This window comes from Amblyraja radiata, chromosome 22 (genome assembly GCF_010909765.2).
Source record: "Amblyraja radiata isolate CabotCenter1 chromosome 22, sAmbRad1.1.pri, whole genome shotgun sequence".
In the NCBI taxonomy this organism is placed as follows: Eukaryota; Metazoa; Chordata; class Chondrichthyes; order Rajiformes; family Rajidae; genus Amblyraja; species Amblyraja radiata.
In genome coordinates, this window is record NC_045977.1 from 22,573,054 (window position 1) to 22,589,839 (window position 16,786).

A 16,786-nucleotide genomic window follows, 5' to 3' on the forward strand; every position below is an offset into this window, starting at 1 on the left:
TTTTATTTCCTTATCCAAATTTAACACAATTATAGACATCTGTCAAGCTTTCTCTCAGCCTTTTTTGCTGCAAGGAGAATATGTATTTCCACCTTGTAGCACAAAACTCTGGAAACACGCCAGTAAATATTTTCCACATTCTCTCTAGTTCATTCACATCCTTGGTAAAGTGTGACCATTGTTCTCATAATGATATAATAAAACTTGCTTGCTTTTGTCCTACATGCCCATCTCTCAAGATGTCCTGAATCATGCAAAGATTTATAATTTACATAGGGCCTCAGCTCTCGCACGCTCTTCAGAAATGTGCCATTTAGGTTATGTTGTCTCCTCTTGCACTTAAAACCAAATATATCACTTTAAACCTATCCTATTTATATCCTCATCCAGTCTATTATTATTGTCATCATTGTTTCACTTTTGCATTATTAGTATCAAATAATCTGATCATGGCTATAATTGAGAGATATATTCAGCCAGAATAACAAAGTCCTCTGGTCCCTTTCAAAATTGTAGATAAGAATTCAGGGAAGACAACTGTGAAATTTTATGTTATTATTAAAAAGGCTGAGTTGTATGCCACAGGGATCAATGCTGGGATCCGCAGTGTTTGTATTATACTTAATGGTTTTGCTTTGAACGTTGGAGGTATGATTAGTGAGTTTGCAGATGATATGAAAATTGGTCATGTTGTTGATAGTGAGGAGGATAGTATTAGACCACAGAATGATATCAGTTGGTAAGATGCATGGAACAAGGACAGATGTTGGTTAATCCAGATATGTGAGGTGATGCACTTTGGTAGAATTATTAACGGTAGGACATACGCAATGAATGGTAGGACCCTTGCTAGCACTAAGCTACAAAGGGACCATGGTGTACAGGTTCAAAGACCCTGAGGCTGGTAGCACAGAAAAAGGTTGAAAAAGGTGTTTGGGATACTTGCTTTCACTAGACAGGGTACAGAATACAAAATCAGGTATAGGCATAATCTTAAGCCGCAAAACATGTATTGTGTTCAGTTCTGGTTGCAGCGCCGAGGTTCACACGGATAGTGCCTTTGGAATGTTTCAGTTATGAGGGGAGATATGTTTTAGCTAGGCGTTGTTTTCATCGGAGTTGAAGAGGGGCCTGATAAAGGGTTACTAAATTATGAGGTACAGAGATAATAAGTAGAACCTTGCCCCACAGAAAAGCTGTCCAAAATTAGAGAATATAGTCAAGGTAAGGATTAAGATGTGATTTGAAGAATAATTTATTTTTTACCCTCAGGATGGGAGTAATCTGGAACATACTGCCTAGTAGGTTTAGAGGGATATAGGCCAAAGGTGGGTAGGTGGGACTAGTGTAGTTGAGGCATTTTGGTTGGCATGGGCAAGTTGGGCCAAAGGACCAAATGACTATGAATTTATGGGGTGGTGATGGAGACAGGCACTCTCACAACCCTTGACAAGTGTCTAGCTGAGCACTTGAATTATCAAGGTATAGAAGGCTACGAACCAAGTGCTGGTAAATGGGAGTAGTATAGATGATTGACATGGATATAGTAGCCAAAGAGCCTGTCTCTGTGCTGTATGACTCTGACTCCTTGACTTTAAAAGGATAATAAATATTTTAAGTTCATCTGAGGGGCCTGTTTATTGTCTCATCTGAAAGCAAAGTATCCAATTGTCCACGAATGCTGGTCTGGATGCTGTGGCCAATTTCTGGAATGTAACTTGAATCTGTGAATGTCTGACACAGAGGTGAGAGAGCTACTCATTGAGTCAAGGCCAAATGGATATGATGACTCAGAAACATAGGCATTAGACATCCCTGGTGCACAAGCACAAGAATCTGAAGGTTATAGGGACACATACTGACCTCAAATTTACTTAATGCCCCTAGTGAACAATATGACTAAGTGCGGCTAGGATTGCTGCCAGGATAATTTATGGAACGCAAGCAGCCAAGGCCAAGCAATCTGCATCATGAAATTGGAATGAGATCTCCCAGTTCCACCGATGTAACTGAGTGCAAAAGTTGTTAATTCTGTCACAAAAGGTTTCATCAATCCTTTTCACAATCCCAAATATGATGATATTGTTGACAGTGCAAATGCAGACAACCGATTATACACTGTATTAATAACTGGCCAAATAGCCTTTATCAGTTTGTAATGTAACAGTAAAGCTATTAATCCTGATAAATGTACCCATTGCTTTTGCCAAATGAAAATATGTTCCAAAACATTTGTTCCTCCTGCCCCTGAAGCCCATCACATGACAGTATGCTTGTCTTAATTCATGTGTTAGAGTCAGCAATCTTGGTTCTCCAGTCTGATATATCCCACTCCCCAACCTTTGGTGATCTATACCATGAACTCAGTGGGTTAGGCAGCATCAATGGAAGGAAAAGGACTGACAGCATTTCAGGTTGGGACCCTTCTTCGCTGATTCTCCATTTCCCCCCCTGCAAGTCCCTCAAGCACTTTGTTTTTTCCCCCAAGATACTAGCATCTGCAATGTCCTATTTCTCTCTGATTAGACATACTACATACAGCCTTTTACGATCAGTCACATTACAAAGTGCCCTGAATGTGATACTAATTATAAAATGGGTGCGAATAAATTGATGACCTGACCTGAAATGTCGCTTATCCATGCTCTCCAGGGATGCTTCCTGACCTGCTGAGTTACTCCACTTTTTACAATTTTTTAATGTCTGCATCAACGTTACCTTAATAGACAAAAGAGATCTCCATTATTATGGCACAGTGTTGCTTCAGGGAAGCAGAAGGCTGTTGAGTTCTTTAAGCCTGTTTGCCCATGTCAGATTTCCCTTGCTTTTGCTTCAAAAATCCCTTGATGACCTAATTTAAGATTTTATTCATCCTTGTCTCTAAAATTTCAATTGATACCCAGCTCAACAGACTTTAAGAGGAACGTTTGAGATTACTGTTTCTTTCGATGTAATAACTGCTTCCTGATTCCTTCCCAAATGGCCTGCATTTAATTTTCAGATTGATCCCTGGTGAGGGATCCCCAGGAGAGCAAATTGTTTAATTGTATGTACCCTATGGAATCCTCTTAACATTCTAAACGATTTTTATACTCATTGACCACTTAAATTAAAAGAGAATACAAACAAAAATTGTGCATTAAACTTGGTTTAAAAAATGTGCAGAAATGGACAATTTAATTCAGTAATCACTGATATTCAAGAAAACATCACATGTAACTGAAAGCATAGGCAAAGTTTTGCGGAAATGAGAGAAAATAGTGCAGCGCAGTGAACTAGTGGGGAGGTTAGGGCAAAGGTTGGAAAGAATGATCAGCCTCATGGTTGCAGGAGCTGGGCTGGGTCGTGGGAGATTACCTGGGAAGAGATGGGATCATGGAGGGGAACAGAGTCTTGACAAGAATTGGCCTGAAAGGAATGTGATTTGTTCTGGTCTCGGAGGGGATGGGAGCTGTGAGACTTGGAATTAAATGAGATTTCTGGAGAGTAGACAATGCAGAGACATTGAAACGTCGATCGCCTTTAGTTTCGTTTAGGGTTGAATAGTATTTCTTGTACAGCAAATGGTAATATGTGAATATTCCATGTTATACACTTGTAACTTTTATAAATAAAGCATGTTTTGGGAGAAAAAAACTATTAAAATTCTATCTTTCATAGCAACTGATAGCATGCCAGGATTGTAACCAAGAATCTGAGCGTAATGGGCCTGTCCCACTTAGGCGATTTTTTGGGCGACTGCCGGCGACTATCATAGTCGTAGCAGATCGCCGAAAAACCCGCGACTGGACCCCCCTACGCCAAAGTCTACGACAATGTCTACAACAACCTACCACTTAGTCAACGTCAAGCTACGGCAAGCTACCGACAACTGGCGACCCATTAGGATGTCCAGCTACGACCACACGTACGACAACCTACGTCCACCTGCGACAAGCTACGACAAGGTAAGACAATTCAGTCACTGGTACCTGTCGCTGGTTGACATAGTTAGTCGCCAATGGAATTCACCGAAGTCAGCACCGGCGACAACCTACGTCATCCTGGCGACAACCTACGACAGCAACTACGTCAGGGGAAGTCAAGCTACGCTCATTGGAGTCAAGCCAACTGTCGCCGTAAAGTTTTAAACATTTCAAAATTCAGCGGCAACCAGAAAAATGCTCCGATTCTTTGGGCGACTGAGGAGACTACTCACGACCATACAGGTGACACCCCGGCAACAGCCTAGTCGCCTAAAAAATCACCTAGGTGGGACAGGGGCATAAGTTAAAATCCTAGGTGGGATCTGAAGATTACTCCACAAGTATGTTCCTTCCATTACTTACCCAGAGCCTCAATGTGCTCAGTGCCTTCCTGAATGCTTCTCCTTTATTTAAGCAGTTAAAGCCTATGTGTTGGTGAGGATGTATACAAATCTTCTCTGTACCCTTGACAACATCTTTCCTATAACATGGTGCCCAAAACTGAACACAATACTCTAAATGCCGCCTCACTATATGGGTCCTTGAGTATTTTATATGGACAGTATTGATGAATGTATGCAGGATTATTAACTAATTTCTGGATCTCCTGTATTCTTTCCATCTACTATCTACATTTAGATGCAAGGTTTTTGTTGAACTTTGGCCCTCTGATTCTGGAATATCTGTTTTCTACTTCCCTGGTATATTAAGTCCAAAGAAATCTTGTGTTTAGATTAATTAGCTATTGGATCATGTGGCCATCTTGATGAGAATCCAAGACCCTCTTTACTGGTGCTCATATACGCGTGGTGTGGATATCCTTTCATTCCCTTGTTCAGAGACCAACATCATGGAGCAGGTGTCAATGCCTGGGTCGACTAGTGAGATTTTTCATACAAAACTAGAGAACCTACTTTAAAAAGAGGCATGAAGCAGGCAACACCTGCACTATGTGATGGAGATAAAACTAGCTGAGCTATTGAAGAAAGCAATTGAAACCTCGTGGATATTGCTCTAAATTGGAGCATTGGGAAATCCCAAAGTCCTTCACATTTAGTAAATGACTTATTAACATTGCTGTGCTCCAGGATGAATCCACAAACGACTATGGGAAGGATGACCAGTTGGTCTATTTAGGGCAACAGTGGTTGTGGAACAAATGTTGGTTGAGATATAGGGCAAACTTTTAACTTGTGCAGTGGTTGTCTGAGGTCACCTACAATCTGACAGACTATCTCTGACATTAAGACACTTTTGCTAACTTGGTCTAAGGTGTTATTTTTAATTTGTTCACAGTGTTAATACTTTATTTATTGTTCACCCCTATTGCATTGGATCTAAGAGTTGGACAATGGACAATGGACAATAGGTGCAGGAGTAGGCCATTCGGCCCTTCGAGCCAGCACCGCCATTCAATGCGATCATGGCTGATCATCCCCATCAGTACCCTGTTCCTGCCTTCTCCCCATATACCCTGACTCCGCTATCTTTAAGAGCCCTATCTAGCTCTCTCTTGAAAGTATCCAGAGAACTGGCCTCCACCGCCCTCTGAGGCAGAGAATTCCACATACTCACAATTCTCTGTGAGAAAAAGTGTTTTCTTATCTCCGTTCTAAATGGCTTCCCCCTTATTCTTATACCAAAGTGGATAACCTCACATTTATCCACATTAAACTCCATCTGCCCACTCCCCCAACCTGTCCAAGTCACCTTGCATTCTCATAGCATCCTCCTCACAGTTCACACTGCCACCCAGCTTTGTGTCATCTGCAAATTTGCAAATGTTACTTTGAATCCCTTCATCCAAATCATTGATGTATATTGTGAATAGCTGCGGTACCAGCACCGAGCTTTGCGGTACCCCACTAGTCACTGCCTGCCATTCTGAAAGGGACCCGTTAATCCCTACTCTTTGTTTCCTGTCTGCCAACCAATTTTCTATCCATGTCAGCACTCTACCCCTAATACCACGTGCCCTAATTTTGCCCACTAATCTCCTATGCGGGACCTTATCAAATGCTTTCTGAAAGTCCAGGTACACTACATCCACTGGCTCTCCCTTGTCCATTTTCCTAGTTTCATCTTCAAAAAATTCCAGAAGATTAGTCGAGCATGATTTCCCCTTCGTAAATCCATGCTGACTTGGACTGATCCTGTTACTGCTATCCAAATATGCCGCTATTTCATCTTTTATAATTGACTCCAGCACCTTCCCCACCACTGATGTTAGGCTAACTGGTCTATAATTCCGTTTTCTCTCTCCTACCTTTCTTAAAAAGTGGGATAAAATTAACTACCCTCCAATCCAGAGGAACAGATCCTGAATCTATAGAACATATAGAAATGATCACCAATGCGTCCACGGGTTCTAGAGCCACTTCCTTAAGTACCCTGGGATGCAGACGATCAGGCCCTGGGGATTTATCAGCCTTCAGTCCCATCAGTCTACCCAACACCATTTCCTGCCTAATGTGGATTTCCTTCAGTTCCTCCATCATCCTCTGGCCATTACTATATCGGGAAGACTGCTTGTGTCCTCCTTAGTGAAGACGGATCCAAAGTACCTGTTCAACTCATCTGTCATTTCCTTGTTCCCCATAATAAATTCACCTTTTTCAGTCTTCAAAGATCAAAGGTCAAACTTTGGTCTAAACTATTTTTTTCCTCTTCACATACCTAAAGAAGCTTTTACAATCCTCCTTTATATTCTTGGCTAGCTTACCTTCGTATCTCATCTTTTCTCCCCGTATTGTCTTTTTAGTTATCTTCTGTTGCTCTTTAAACATTACCCAATCGGCTTGCTTCTCGCTCATCTTTGCTAGTTCATCTTACTTCCCACTCATCTTTGTTAGTTCATATCACTGGAGTGATATAAGCAAGAATGAGAATGGAGGGCAGATTTTCCTCTCCTGAAGAACAGCAGTGAACCAGAGGGTTTGCAAAAATAATTGGTCTTGTCTGATTACAATGATCTTGCCTGTAAGTATTTAATGTAACGAGATTAGACAATAGACAATAGATGCAGGAGTAGGCCATTCGGGGATTGGGGAACATCACATCCAATGCGATGACTAAAGAACTCCAACCCCTCCACATGAGGCACAGGAGGATGGCCTTGCTGCCGGGGAGCTTCAGTGATGCCACCTCATGAAATAAAGACACACTGACAAAGGAAAAATCACGGGGATAACGATCAGGAAGACTGCACTATGTTCTATGAAGACATCAGGTTATCCACCTCCGCTGTAGTATCAAAGAAACATGTCAAGGTTGCACACCCAGTCTAGGAACATCTGCAGATCCACATGTCTCTGCTGGAATGTTCATGACTTCTAACATATCTTGCGTGGTTGTTCAAATAGTCGCTGAGGTCAGTGCATTGTGACAGCATTGCCAAGATACAACCCCACACTCCCAAAAGGTTTCTTTATATATACATAGGTTACCAAATCCAGGACAACAGTTGTAGCTGGGGGCGGGTGTGTGCGGTACTATTTATATATAGATTAATGGATACCCTGGAGCTAGTTAAGGCTGCAATCCAGTCAAGGGTTTAGTAGGTTTATATATAGAATGACAGACACCTGAGAGTGCATTATAGCCTGAAATGTAATTGGCTTAATGAAAAGAAAATCTGTCTCGCTGTAAAATGTTTCGTTCAAACACCGTGTCTGCATCCTGTGCTGCAAATGGAAAATGACTGTCAGCGAATTCCCTTCGGCCCATCAAGTCCTTGATCCTACTTAAATATCCTATGCTATTTAATAGAATGCGACTAACAATGCTGTAGGCTGTATCCTGTTGCCTTCAAAAAAGATGCAGATATTTCGGAGAGGCTTGTAATCTCTCCCCCTCGGGCCTCCATTTGCATATACAGTAATCCATGCAATGTTGAATTGGGATTAATTTGTGTGTTCTACCTCACTTTGATCAATTTTCCTGAAACAGAAGGCAGTAATATAATGGAATATAATGTGGGAATTTTGACTGGAAGACTGGAAAAGTAGAATACATTTTTAAAAGAGGAGATACTAATAAATATTAGTTTATAGAATTGTATGGGGCTTTCTGCACACAGATAACAGTAAATTTATATGTAGGTGCAGCAATCAATTACAAAGCAGGGTAGTTGGGGCATAAAACTAAGGAGGTTTCATTACAAATATAAGAATCCTGGTGTCACCAAAGTATTCTCTACTCAGATCTGATTTCTAGCAATTGGCTTGAATATGTTCATCTGTGAACATGGTTCTGAGATTGATCTTTTTATCTGGCTTTGTACGTTCTAGGGCGGCTGATGAACTGCAAAACTTACTAGAAATGGGACAGGAGGTTTCAGAGGGCAGACAAGTGACTGGTGAGGAAGCCAATTCCTTCCACCATTTACTGTATCTGTGCACTCCCAATGCATGGATTTGAGGTTCTCAGTGGGAGTCAGTGGAGCTATTGCATTTTCTCAAGGAGGCTTTGAGAACATCTTTGGATTTTTCATTCTGTCCATCTAGTTATATCTTCACTGGACTTTGAATAGAATATTTCTGGAATTGGGCATGTAAATGATGCGGCCCAAAGGGCAGACTGGGAAGAATTAGGCCCTCAATACTGTGATTGTTGACCTGGGAAGTATACTGACAATAGTTTGTATATGGTTCCAGTAGATTTGGAGAACTTTGCAGAAAGAGCGTGTGATATCTCTCCCATGCCCTGAAGTACCCGTTGACGATAGTTCAGCCTTCAGAATTATGTAGGAGGGGTAACAATCATTCACTGATTCACGATCAATTGCTGGAAGTGGAGGATTATTCTAAAAGGAGATTTGGAGTCAAACGGGGCCTATGATTTGTGAAGTTTGGAAGAATGCAATGTGATCTCATGAAAACAGAGCTTGACAGATGGGTGCCAGAAGTCTGTTTTCACTGACTAGAGAATCTATGCTTAGAGACCATAGTCCCAAGACAAGGAGATAAAGAGACATTACTTCACTCAAACAATTGTGATTTTTTGGAATTCTCTACTCCACAGCTAAGGTGTGACTACAGGAAATGGAGATAAACAGGAAATGGAAATATAAAGAGAAGGAAATGCAGTAGATATTGAATGTCCTTTGAGTTGTGAAGTTAGCATGGTTCATTCTTATCCCAATCAATGTACCTTTATGTATAACGGCAAGAACTTCCTTTGGAACTAAAATACAAATTTTAAAGAACACGAGTTATTTTGCTGAATTTGGTCTTTTTCCTGGCTATGGAGCTATGACATGGCTCATAGGATTTTACGATGTACAAAAAGTTGTGTAAACAGATGCTAGAAAACTGGAATGACTGTAGTCCTGTAGTTTTGCTGCAGTTGCAGAGCAGTTTTGGCCTCTGCATCAAGATGATGGCCAATGCTTAACCGACTGGATTAGCTCGTGTACTTTGACTATGGCGCAATGAATAAAATCTGATGCTCTCCAATTGAAGCCTGAATCATGGTTGAACCAGCATCACAAAGCAAACAGCTAATTATCATAACTGCGACAAGTACAATTGCATCTTCTAATGGAAAACTGGATTCATAATAACAATAAGGAAAAATAAATCCAAGACTGTGTGAGGATGTCAGATGGTGGGACTAAATTTGGAGTCCTCCACTAAAGAACCTCCACTAGACTGGTCAGAACAGCCTCAATCCAGGCGGCATTGAATTGCTTAGTAGGCCTGATTCATTATTCATACAATCCCTCCCTTCCACCCGCAAATGTATCTAACTTCCTTAAGTACCCTGGAATGCAGACCATCGGGCCCTGGGGATTTATCAGCCTTCAGTCCCATCAATCTATTCAACACAATTTCCTGCCTAATGTGGATTTCCTTCAGTTCCTCCGTCACCCCAGATCCTCTGGCTAGTACATCAGAAAGATTGTTTGTATCCTCCTTAGTGAAGACGGATCCAAAGTACCTGTTCAACTCATCTGCTATTTCTTTCTTCCCCATAATAAATTCACCATTTTCAGTCTTCAAGGGTCCAACTTTGGTCTTAACTATTCTTTTTCTCTTCACATACCTAAATCAGCTGTGATGTTTGGTGGACTGTGTGGGGTGGGAGGACCCATTGCTCCTCCCATGCAGCAGGTGGCGCTGCACAGAACAAAGGGAGATGCTTTATATATTGTTCTCTCCTGTCTGTGTGTGTGTGTGTGCAGCCATTTTGAGTTGGCTTGCTGCCAGCATTGAGTAAAGCATTAAAGACTTCTGTTGTAAATTAGAGACTCTCAAGTTTTGTGCAGACCTAGAATAAGAACACGAAAGTGGTGTCAGTAGTGGGATACTTTGGATTGCGTCCAAAGACCCAGATAAGAACCTATTTTTCGATTAAAAAAAAGTTTTTTTCAGTTCTGTAGTGTACTTAACATGTCTCGGCAATTCGATCGTTTCGATCCCGAGCGGGAAAGGTGGTCGTCATATTTAATGCAAGCTGAGTTTTATTTTGAAAGTATGGCAATTACTACTGACCTGAAGAAGAAGGCTCTCTTGTGTTCATCAATTAGCGATGTTACGATACTTCCCTTCAGCGGCGCTGGCCATGTGCGCGACTTTGGCGCCTTTGAGGGGGGGGATTAAAATGTAGTTTTGTACTGCCTATCGGAGGCGGACTTCCGCGGGCTGCTAGCTGCTGAAGAATAATCGATCCGACTCCCGTTCGCGCTACATTTTAAAAAAAAAATCGCTGGACAATTTAATATTTGGATTAAAATAAAAAGCGACTTCGAACACCCTCAACACCTACAATGTGACGGATCGCAAGAACGGGACGAAACAAAGTGTAAGTCGTGTATTTTACATATAATCTTGCTTCTTGGGATGGCTTTTATCTAATTTCACGTTGCGAAAATGTGATTTTGGCCCCATACGAACCGGCAGTGTTTTTCCTGCTGATATGGGGTTCAAATTCACCGCAGATGCAACGTTCCAATCGATCGCGTTCCAGAAGCAAGATGATTAAAATGCCCATTTTATTTGGACATTCATGCCATAAGCCGTCTAAATTGTCTATATTTTGTGTTATTCTCTCTCCATGATCATTATTTTTAACTTAAATATTCACAACAGTTTGAGTCACATGTATTGTGCAAAAAACAATAATTTTGATTATATTTTTAGATTAATTTATGGGAATTAAACATTAAATTCCTTCCACCTGGCATATAAATTCATGACAGTGAGATTTAAAAATCATGTTATATTGTGAATTCCTGTGTGAATGGGATTAGTTTGTTATTTGGATACTTAGGCTATTTTTAAATAATTTTCCTTTTCTTAAGAAATGGAATCTACAGGACATTCTTAATGGGAAAGTAGTGGACAGAAAGGCATGTCATGTGTGGTTTGAAGAGCAAAAACCTGTAGTTTACAATGCCAACATTGAAAAGTTGATGAAAAACAAGAAAAACATAGTTGCTTATTGGTTACAATCTGAGGAGTATGATGATGCTACTGATTATGATATGCCAATGTACCAGCTAGCAACTGATCTTCTCCATAAAGACTTGCTATATTGCTAGAAATTGTAATTTATTTACCTATCTGCTACAGACTTACAGCATAATGTACAATAATATTAAAGTTCTGATCTTGAGAATATCACATTTTTGAATTTTCAAGGCAGTCTGGGTGTTTATTACTATTTCCATCACAACGGTCAATTTTGTAATTAGCTACAATTAGGTAATTAACTAATTATATGCTTTAATTTCAGGTCATCCAAGTAAGATGTTTTATATTTGTTTCAGAATGCTTCAATCTATAATAACTGAAAATGTCATTCAGTTCTCTTAATTTTTAAGAAAGTTATGGGCCTTTGACTGTCCTCGATCACAGCTTTTGTGTTAAGTCAATGGAAAAGCAATAGGGAACAAGATGCTAATTTCCGAGTATGAAAATGGCCATAACTTTTTTAATACTGAAGATATGAAAGTGAATTAGGTGTCAAATTAAACTTTTTATGCTTTATCTGATGGAATAAATTGCAGACTTGATTTTTAAAATCTCAAAATTTTGTAACATTGCTACATCAATATCTCCAGAAAACTTTGCACTGCTTCAAAATTTACTTACAGAAGAAGTAACTGAAGTTTCATATGCTGAAATCAAAACAGCTTTGTAGCTGCATTTCGAAGAAAGTCGAAATTTCCTAGCAGCTCACCTCGATTTCTACCGGACAGTGCAACAGGAAGGGCAATCGATCACCGAATTTCTTGCCGAACTTCGCACCAAGGCAAAGGCATGTGATTTTAAAGCTCAATGCTGCGAAAAATGCCAAGACAATGCGTTGTGGGATAGACTGGTCATGGGCTGCAGGCACGCATTCATCCAGCAGGCGATTCTCAAGGAATCGGACATCTCATTGAAGAATGTGCTGCAGTGTGTTAAGATGGCCGAGCTGCTAAGTAAAGAACTGCACAAAATGGGCAGCGAAACAGCGTCGAGGCTCTCTCAGGAGGCGCATACAGTTCGTCAGACTCGTCCGCAACGCCAGATTCCGCAACGCCAGAAACTACTTGATCGACCCGGAGCAAATCCGGAGAAGGTGGGACAGTTTCAGAAGAGCCGTTCCCCCGTGGGGGGAGGATGGAAACCCTGCTACCCGTGCGGCTCGACTGCTCATCATCACCGTGAGTGCTTGTATATCAAGTCCGTTTGTTATGCCTGTTATCGAAAAGGTCATCTCCAGGCAGTGTGTCAATCCGTAGGAAAGCTGAGAAAGGGCAAGAAAGCGCAAAACACAGTCGACCAAATCGCGGAGACCATTCCTATTGAAGTGCTTGGTGTGTCTACGATCACCGACAAGACGAGGATTTTGGTACGGGTCTCGAACATCGATCTACAGTTCCAGGTGGACATTGGTGTGGCTGTGTCGCTAGTGGGTCAGGACATCTCAGAGAGGATCGGATCGCCGAAACTGAAACCGGCCAACATCCTCCTTTTCGGATACGGACGACAGCCCATTCCCACGAAAGGTATTTGCACTGTTGCCGTTTCCTGTAATGGTCTGACACAGATGTTGCCAATGATCGTCGTTGGTAAAGAAGATACATCCCTGTGCGCCATCGACTGAATCCATGCTTTCAAGCGTGACTTGAACGCCTTTATCTACGATGGATCAACTATGGCATTGTCATCTACCACGGATTGCAACATGGTCAGCAAGTGCGTGAACAACCTGCAAAAACAGGACGTTGAATGGCACTGGTCCAAAGAGTGTCACCACGCATTCACCAGGTTGAAGGAGATGCTCGCCCAGAAGACGCGTTTGGTCCACTATGACCCATCGAAGCTGATCTCGCTGGACGCCGATGCATCGCCGTATGGTCTTGGAGCTGTAATCTCACAAACGGCGCCGAACGGCAAGGAAGAACCAATCATGTTCGCATCGAAAACACCGAGAAAAACTACAGTTAAGTGGAGAAAGAACAGCATACAGATAAAGCACTCAAAAGAGAACTCTGAGGAAAACTCTGTTGATTCTGAGCCTTTAACAAGGGTTGTGAAATGCAAAAAAGGCTGGGAAAAAAGAGTGAAGCGAGGTCCAGCCAAATGGGGACGTTCAAACTGGAATGGGGGAATGTGATGTTTGGTGGACTGTGTGGGGTGGGAGGACCCGTTGCTCCTCCCGTGCAGCGTGGCGCTGCACAGGCCAAAGGGAGATGTTTTTGTATATAGTTTATCCTGTCTGTAGTGTGTGAGAGTGCAGCCATTTTGAGTTGTCTTGCTGCCGGCATTGAGTAAAGCATTAAAGACTTCTGTTGTAAATTAAAGACTCTCAAGTTTTGTGCAGACTTAGAAAACAAACACGAAATAAGCTTTTATTATCCTCCTTTATATTCTTGGCTAGCTTACCTTCATTCCTCATCTTTTCTCCCCATATTGCCTTTTTAGTTATCTTCTGTTTCTCCCTTAACAAACACTGTTTGATCTCCCCATTCCCTTTAAACAATGCGTATTAGTACCTTTCTGGGCCCACAATAATAATGTTTTCAATATTTATTGCCCCATCTACCGAGAATTAGATTTAGTGAAGTCAAGTCAAAACAGTCTTTTCGTAAACTGATTGATAATGTTCTGATCATTTAGAACCCCAAGACTTCACCAAGGCCAACAGTGAAGATGTGGTCACTCTAACAGGGAGCGGAGCCTTGACCTCAAACCCAGGAGTTGATGTGAATGAGGAGGAGCTTGTGAATGGTAAGCAACAAGCTGTGGATGCTGGACCCACCGTGTATGCAGACTCAGCATTTGATGGTAGTTCAGATTTGGGATCATCCAGACCTACAAAAGAATCCAGTACGAAGGAAGAGGGTCAATCACACTTTGACAGTTGTGCATCAGCATGTTCAAAGTGTGCTACTGCACATGACCACGTTGCTAAGGGGGCTGAAGAAGAAGAGGAATATCAAATCAACAAAAATGATACTGGAGAACTGGAAGAGTCGCTTGTAAATGATGAAAAAAATCAAAATCTTGGGTCTGGTAATACAGAGAATGATGATAATGTTCTTATTGATAAGGACATCAACAAATCTCAAGAACTGGGTCTCAATAGCACAGAAATAGCTCCAACTGTGGACAGGGGATCTATTGAATCTGTAGAAAAGGCTGTTAATGAATCCCATGGGGATGAAAAGGCAAAGGTAATGGAACCAACACAAAATAGGGTTCTGGAATCTGACCATGATCCTGAAGGAGAAACTGAAAAATACAATGACAACAGAAGTCAGCATTGGCCTGAGGAGGATGCCAATGGTGAGTCAGATCTTAAGGACAGTTCTTCAAAGGAAACAGGTGAGGCATCATGTGAAGAAAAGGAAGACGAGACCAAAGATCTGGAAGAGGGCGCACTGGATAGTGGGGTGGAAAATACTGAAATGGCAAACTCGGAGCAGGAAGCTAATATTCAAAAAAGTGAATCTGAGGAAGAGGAGCAAAACAATGAGAGAATTCAGGATAAGTTGGATGATAATGGAACTACCGAAGAAAAGGTGGAAGGTGCTGAAGGTGGGGACATTGCAAAAAGAGACAATGATAATGGATCTGAAGAAGGTGTGGAAAATTCCCAAAATTTTGCAAAGGAAGTTAACAAAATGTATCAAAAAATTGAAGGACTCAGTGAAGGAGTCAAGATTGGCCAGGGTGAGATTAATGAGGCAAGCTTTGTTTCTGATGAAGGAGCAGGTGTCCCCTTCCCAGAATCTGATGCAAAAGAAAAGGAAAAGACTCCTGAATCTATAGCAAGAATGGCCAAAAGCATCAGTGAGAACACCAGGCTGACCTCTGAAGTACAGGAACAGGAGAAGGATGGTGAGTCAGCAAGGATTTGCCATGCCACAGTGCCAAGTGGAACACTCACAGATCAGTAGTGTTAACATTCAGCTGCGGAATTTAATGGGTTAATTTGATGTCGCACATCAACTTCATCTAACAAACATCATGGTGTGAGACTGACCAACGGAATGTGATTGCACTTGTAACTTTCACTTTTGTTGTCACTAACTTCACAATTACTAGCTGGAATGATTCATTCATAACATCACAAACAATTCCTATGATGCATGACTTCATGCTTTCTGTGTGACCTATCCGCTGAATAATTTACTATTGGACATTTGTCATCACACTAATTAATAATAAAGATCTGAACTACTCCAAAAGTAGCTCAATCAACTAGGTTTTTTTTGTAAGCTGAATTTTACGTATATCAATTGATGTCAATCAATGTAGATTGTATTCTCATCAACCAATGGCGTGGGGGTGGACGGGGGATGCTGGAAAATTAGATTTCTAATTAGTCAATCTATGGCCAGGCTTCCCAGAGAAATGAGGAGGCAATTAGTATTGATTATTTCAAAAAATAGGATTTTGGAATACGGTTCAGTCACAATGCGTGCAGACTGAGGAACAGTTGGCAGAAGCAAATGAATTTGGAATTACAAGCAGTTCTGTTATAGCATGATAGTTCTGTTTTGCAGTAACCTGCGTAATAGAAAATCATGTTATACAAACAATTGTATCAATGGAGAAAAGGGGCTGCAGCAATTTGGAACTGATATTGTTGAATTCCATTTAAATCCTCTGAAGAAGTATAAGCATAGATGTGCTTTCTTGACTGTAGCTTCAATGTGGTTAGTCTAGGACAAATTATTGGTGATATTTACACCTCGGAACTTGTTTACCCCAAAATAGTTTTTTTCCAAGATAGCGTTTTTACACTCTGTCAATTTCGAACGTAACTTTTAAATGGTTCTCTAGTTTTGATTGTGTTATATCCAATTTGCATTGAAGTAGCTGCATGTTTCCAAAGGTTACAAATGTGAGTCACATGAAAGGACAGTGAAATATTTGGGGATGAGTTTACATGAAGGGTTTCGACTTGAAACGCCAACTGTGAATTTTAGTCCATAGATGTAGCATGAGTTTCTCCAGAAGCTTCAATTTTAATGTTCTAGACTCCAGAATCTGCAGTCTCTTATGCCTCCAAAGTGAAAGTTAAACTTGCAATGTAACAAGGACAAATCTGAGTCAAGCCACATTTCTGGCTGGTAAAGGAAAAACCTCTGGAATTTAGTCATTTCACCCCTTCCTCGCCCTCACCATAATGGTTCCAGCAGAGCAAAGATAGCGTAACTATAGAGTTGGATGATCAGCCATGATCATATTGAATGGCGGTGCAGGCTCGAAGGGCCGAATGGCCTACTCCTGCACCTAATTTCTATGTTTCTATGTTTCTATGTAACCAAGGGGAACAGAATCCACAACACATGAGTGTAAACTTAAAATTTCAGGTAA

At 41.2% G+C, this 16,786-nt stretch overlaps 1 protein-coding gene across 3 annotated transcripts in view; it reads left to right on the forward strand.

The window, feature by feature from the left end:
• The window catches only part of srl (sarcalumenin), a 58,768-nt gene that overhangs the window by 17,480 nt on the left and 24,502 nt on the right, over positions 1–16,786 (forward strand). For 2 of the 3 annotated variants that reach the window (XM_033040647.1, XM_033040648.1), the window contains exon 2: positions 14,078–15,301. The exons of the other annotated variant lie outside the window; for it this stretch is intronic. In XM_033040647.1, coding sequence (XP_032896538.1) covers positions 14,078–15,301 — 1,224 coding nt within the window. The remainder of the gene's footprint in view (positions 1–14,077; positions 15,302–16,786) is intronic. 3 annotated transcript variants of the gene reach the window in all.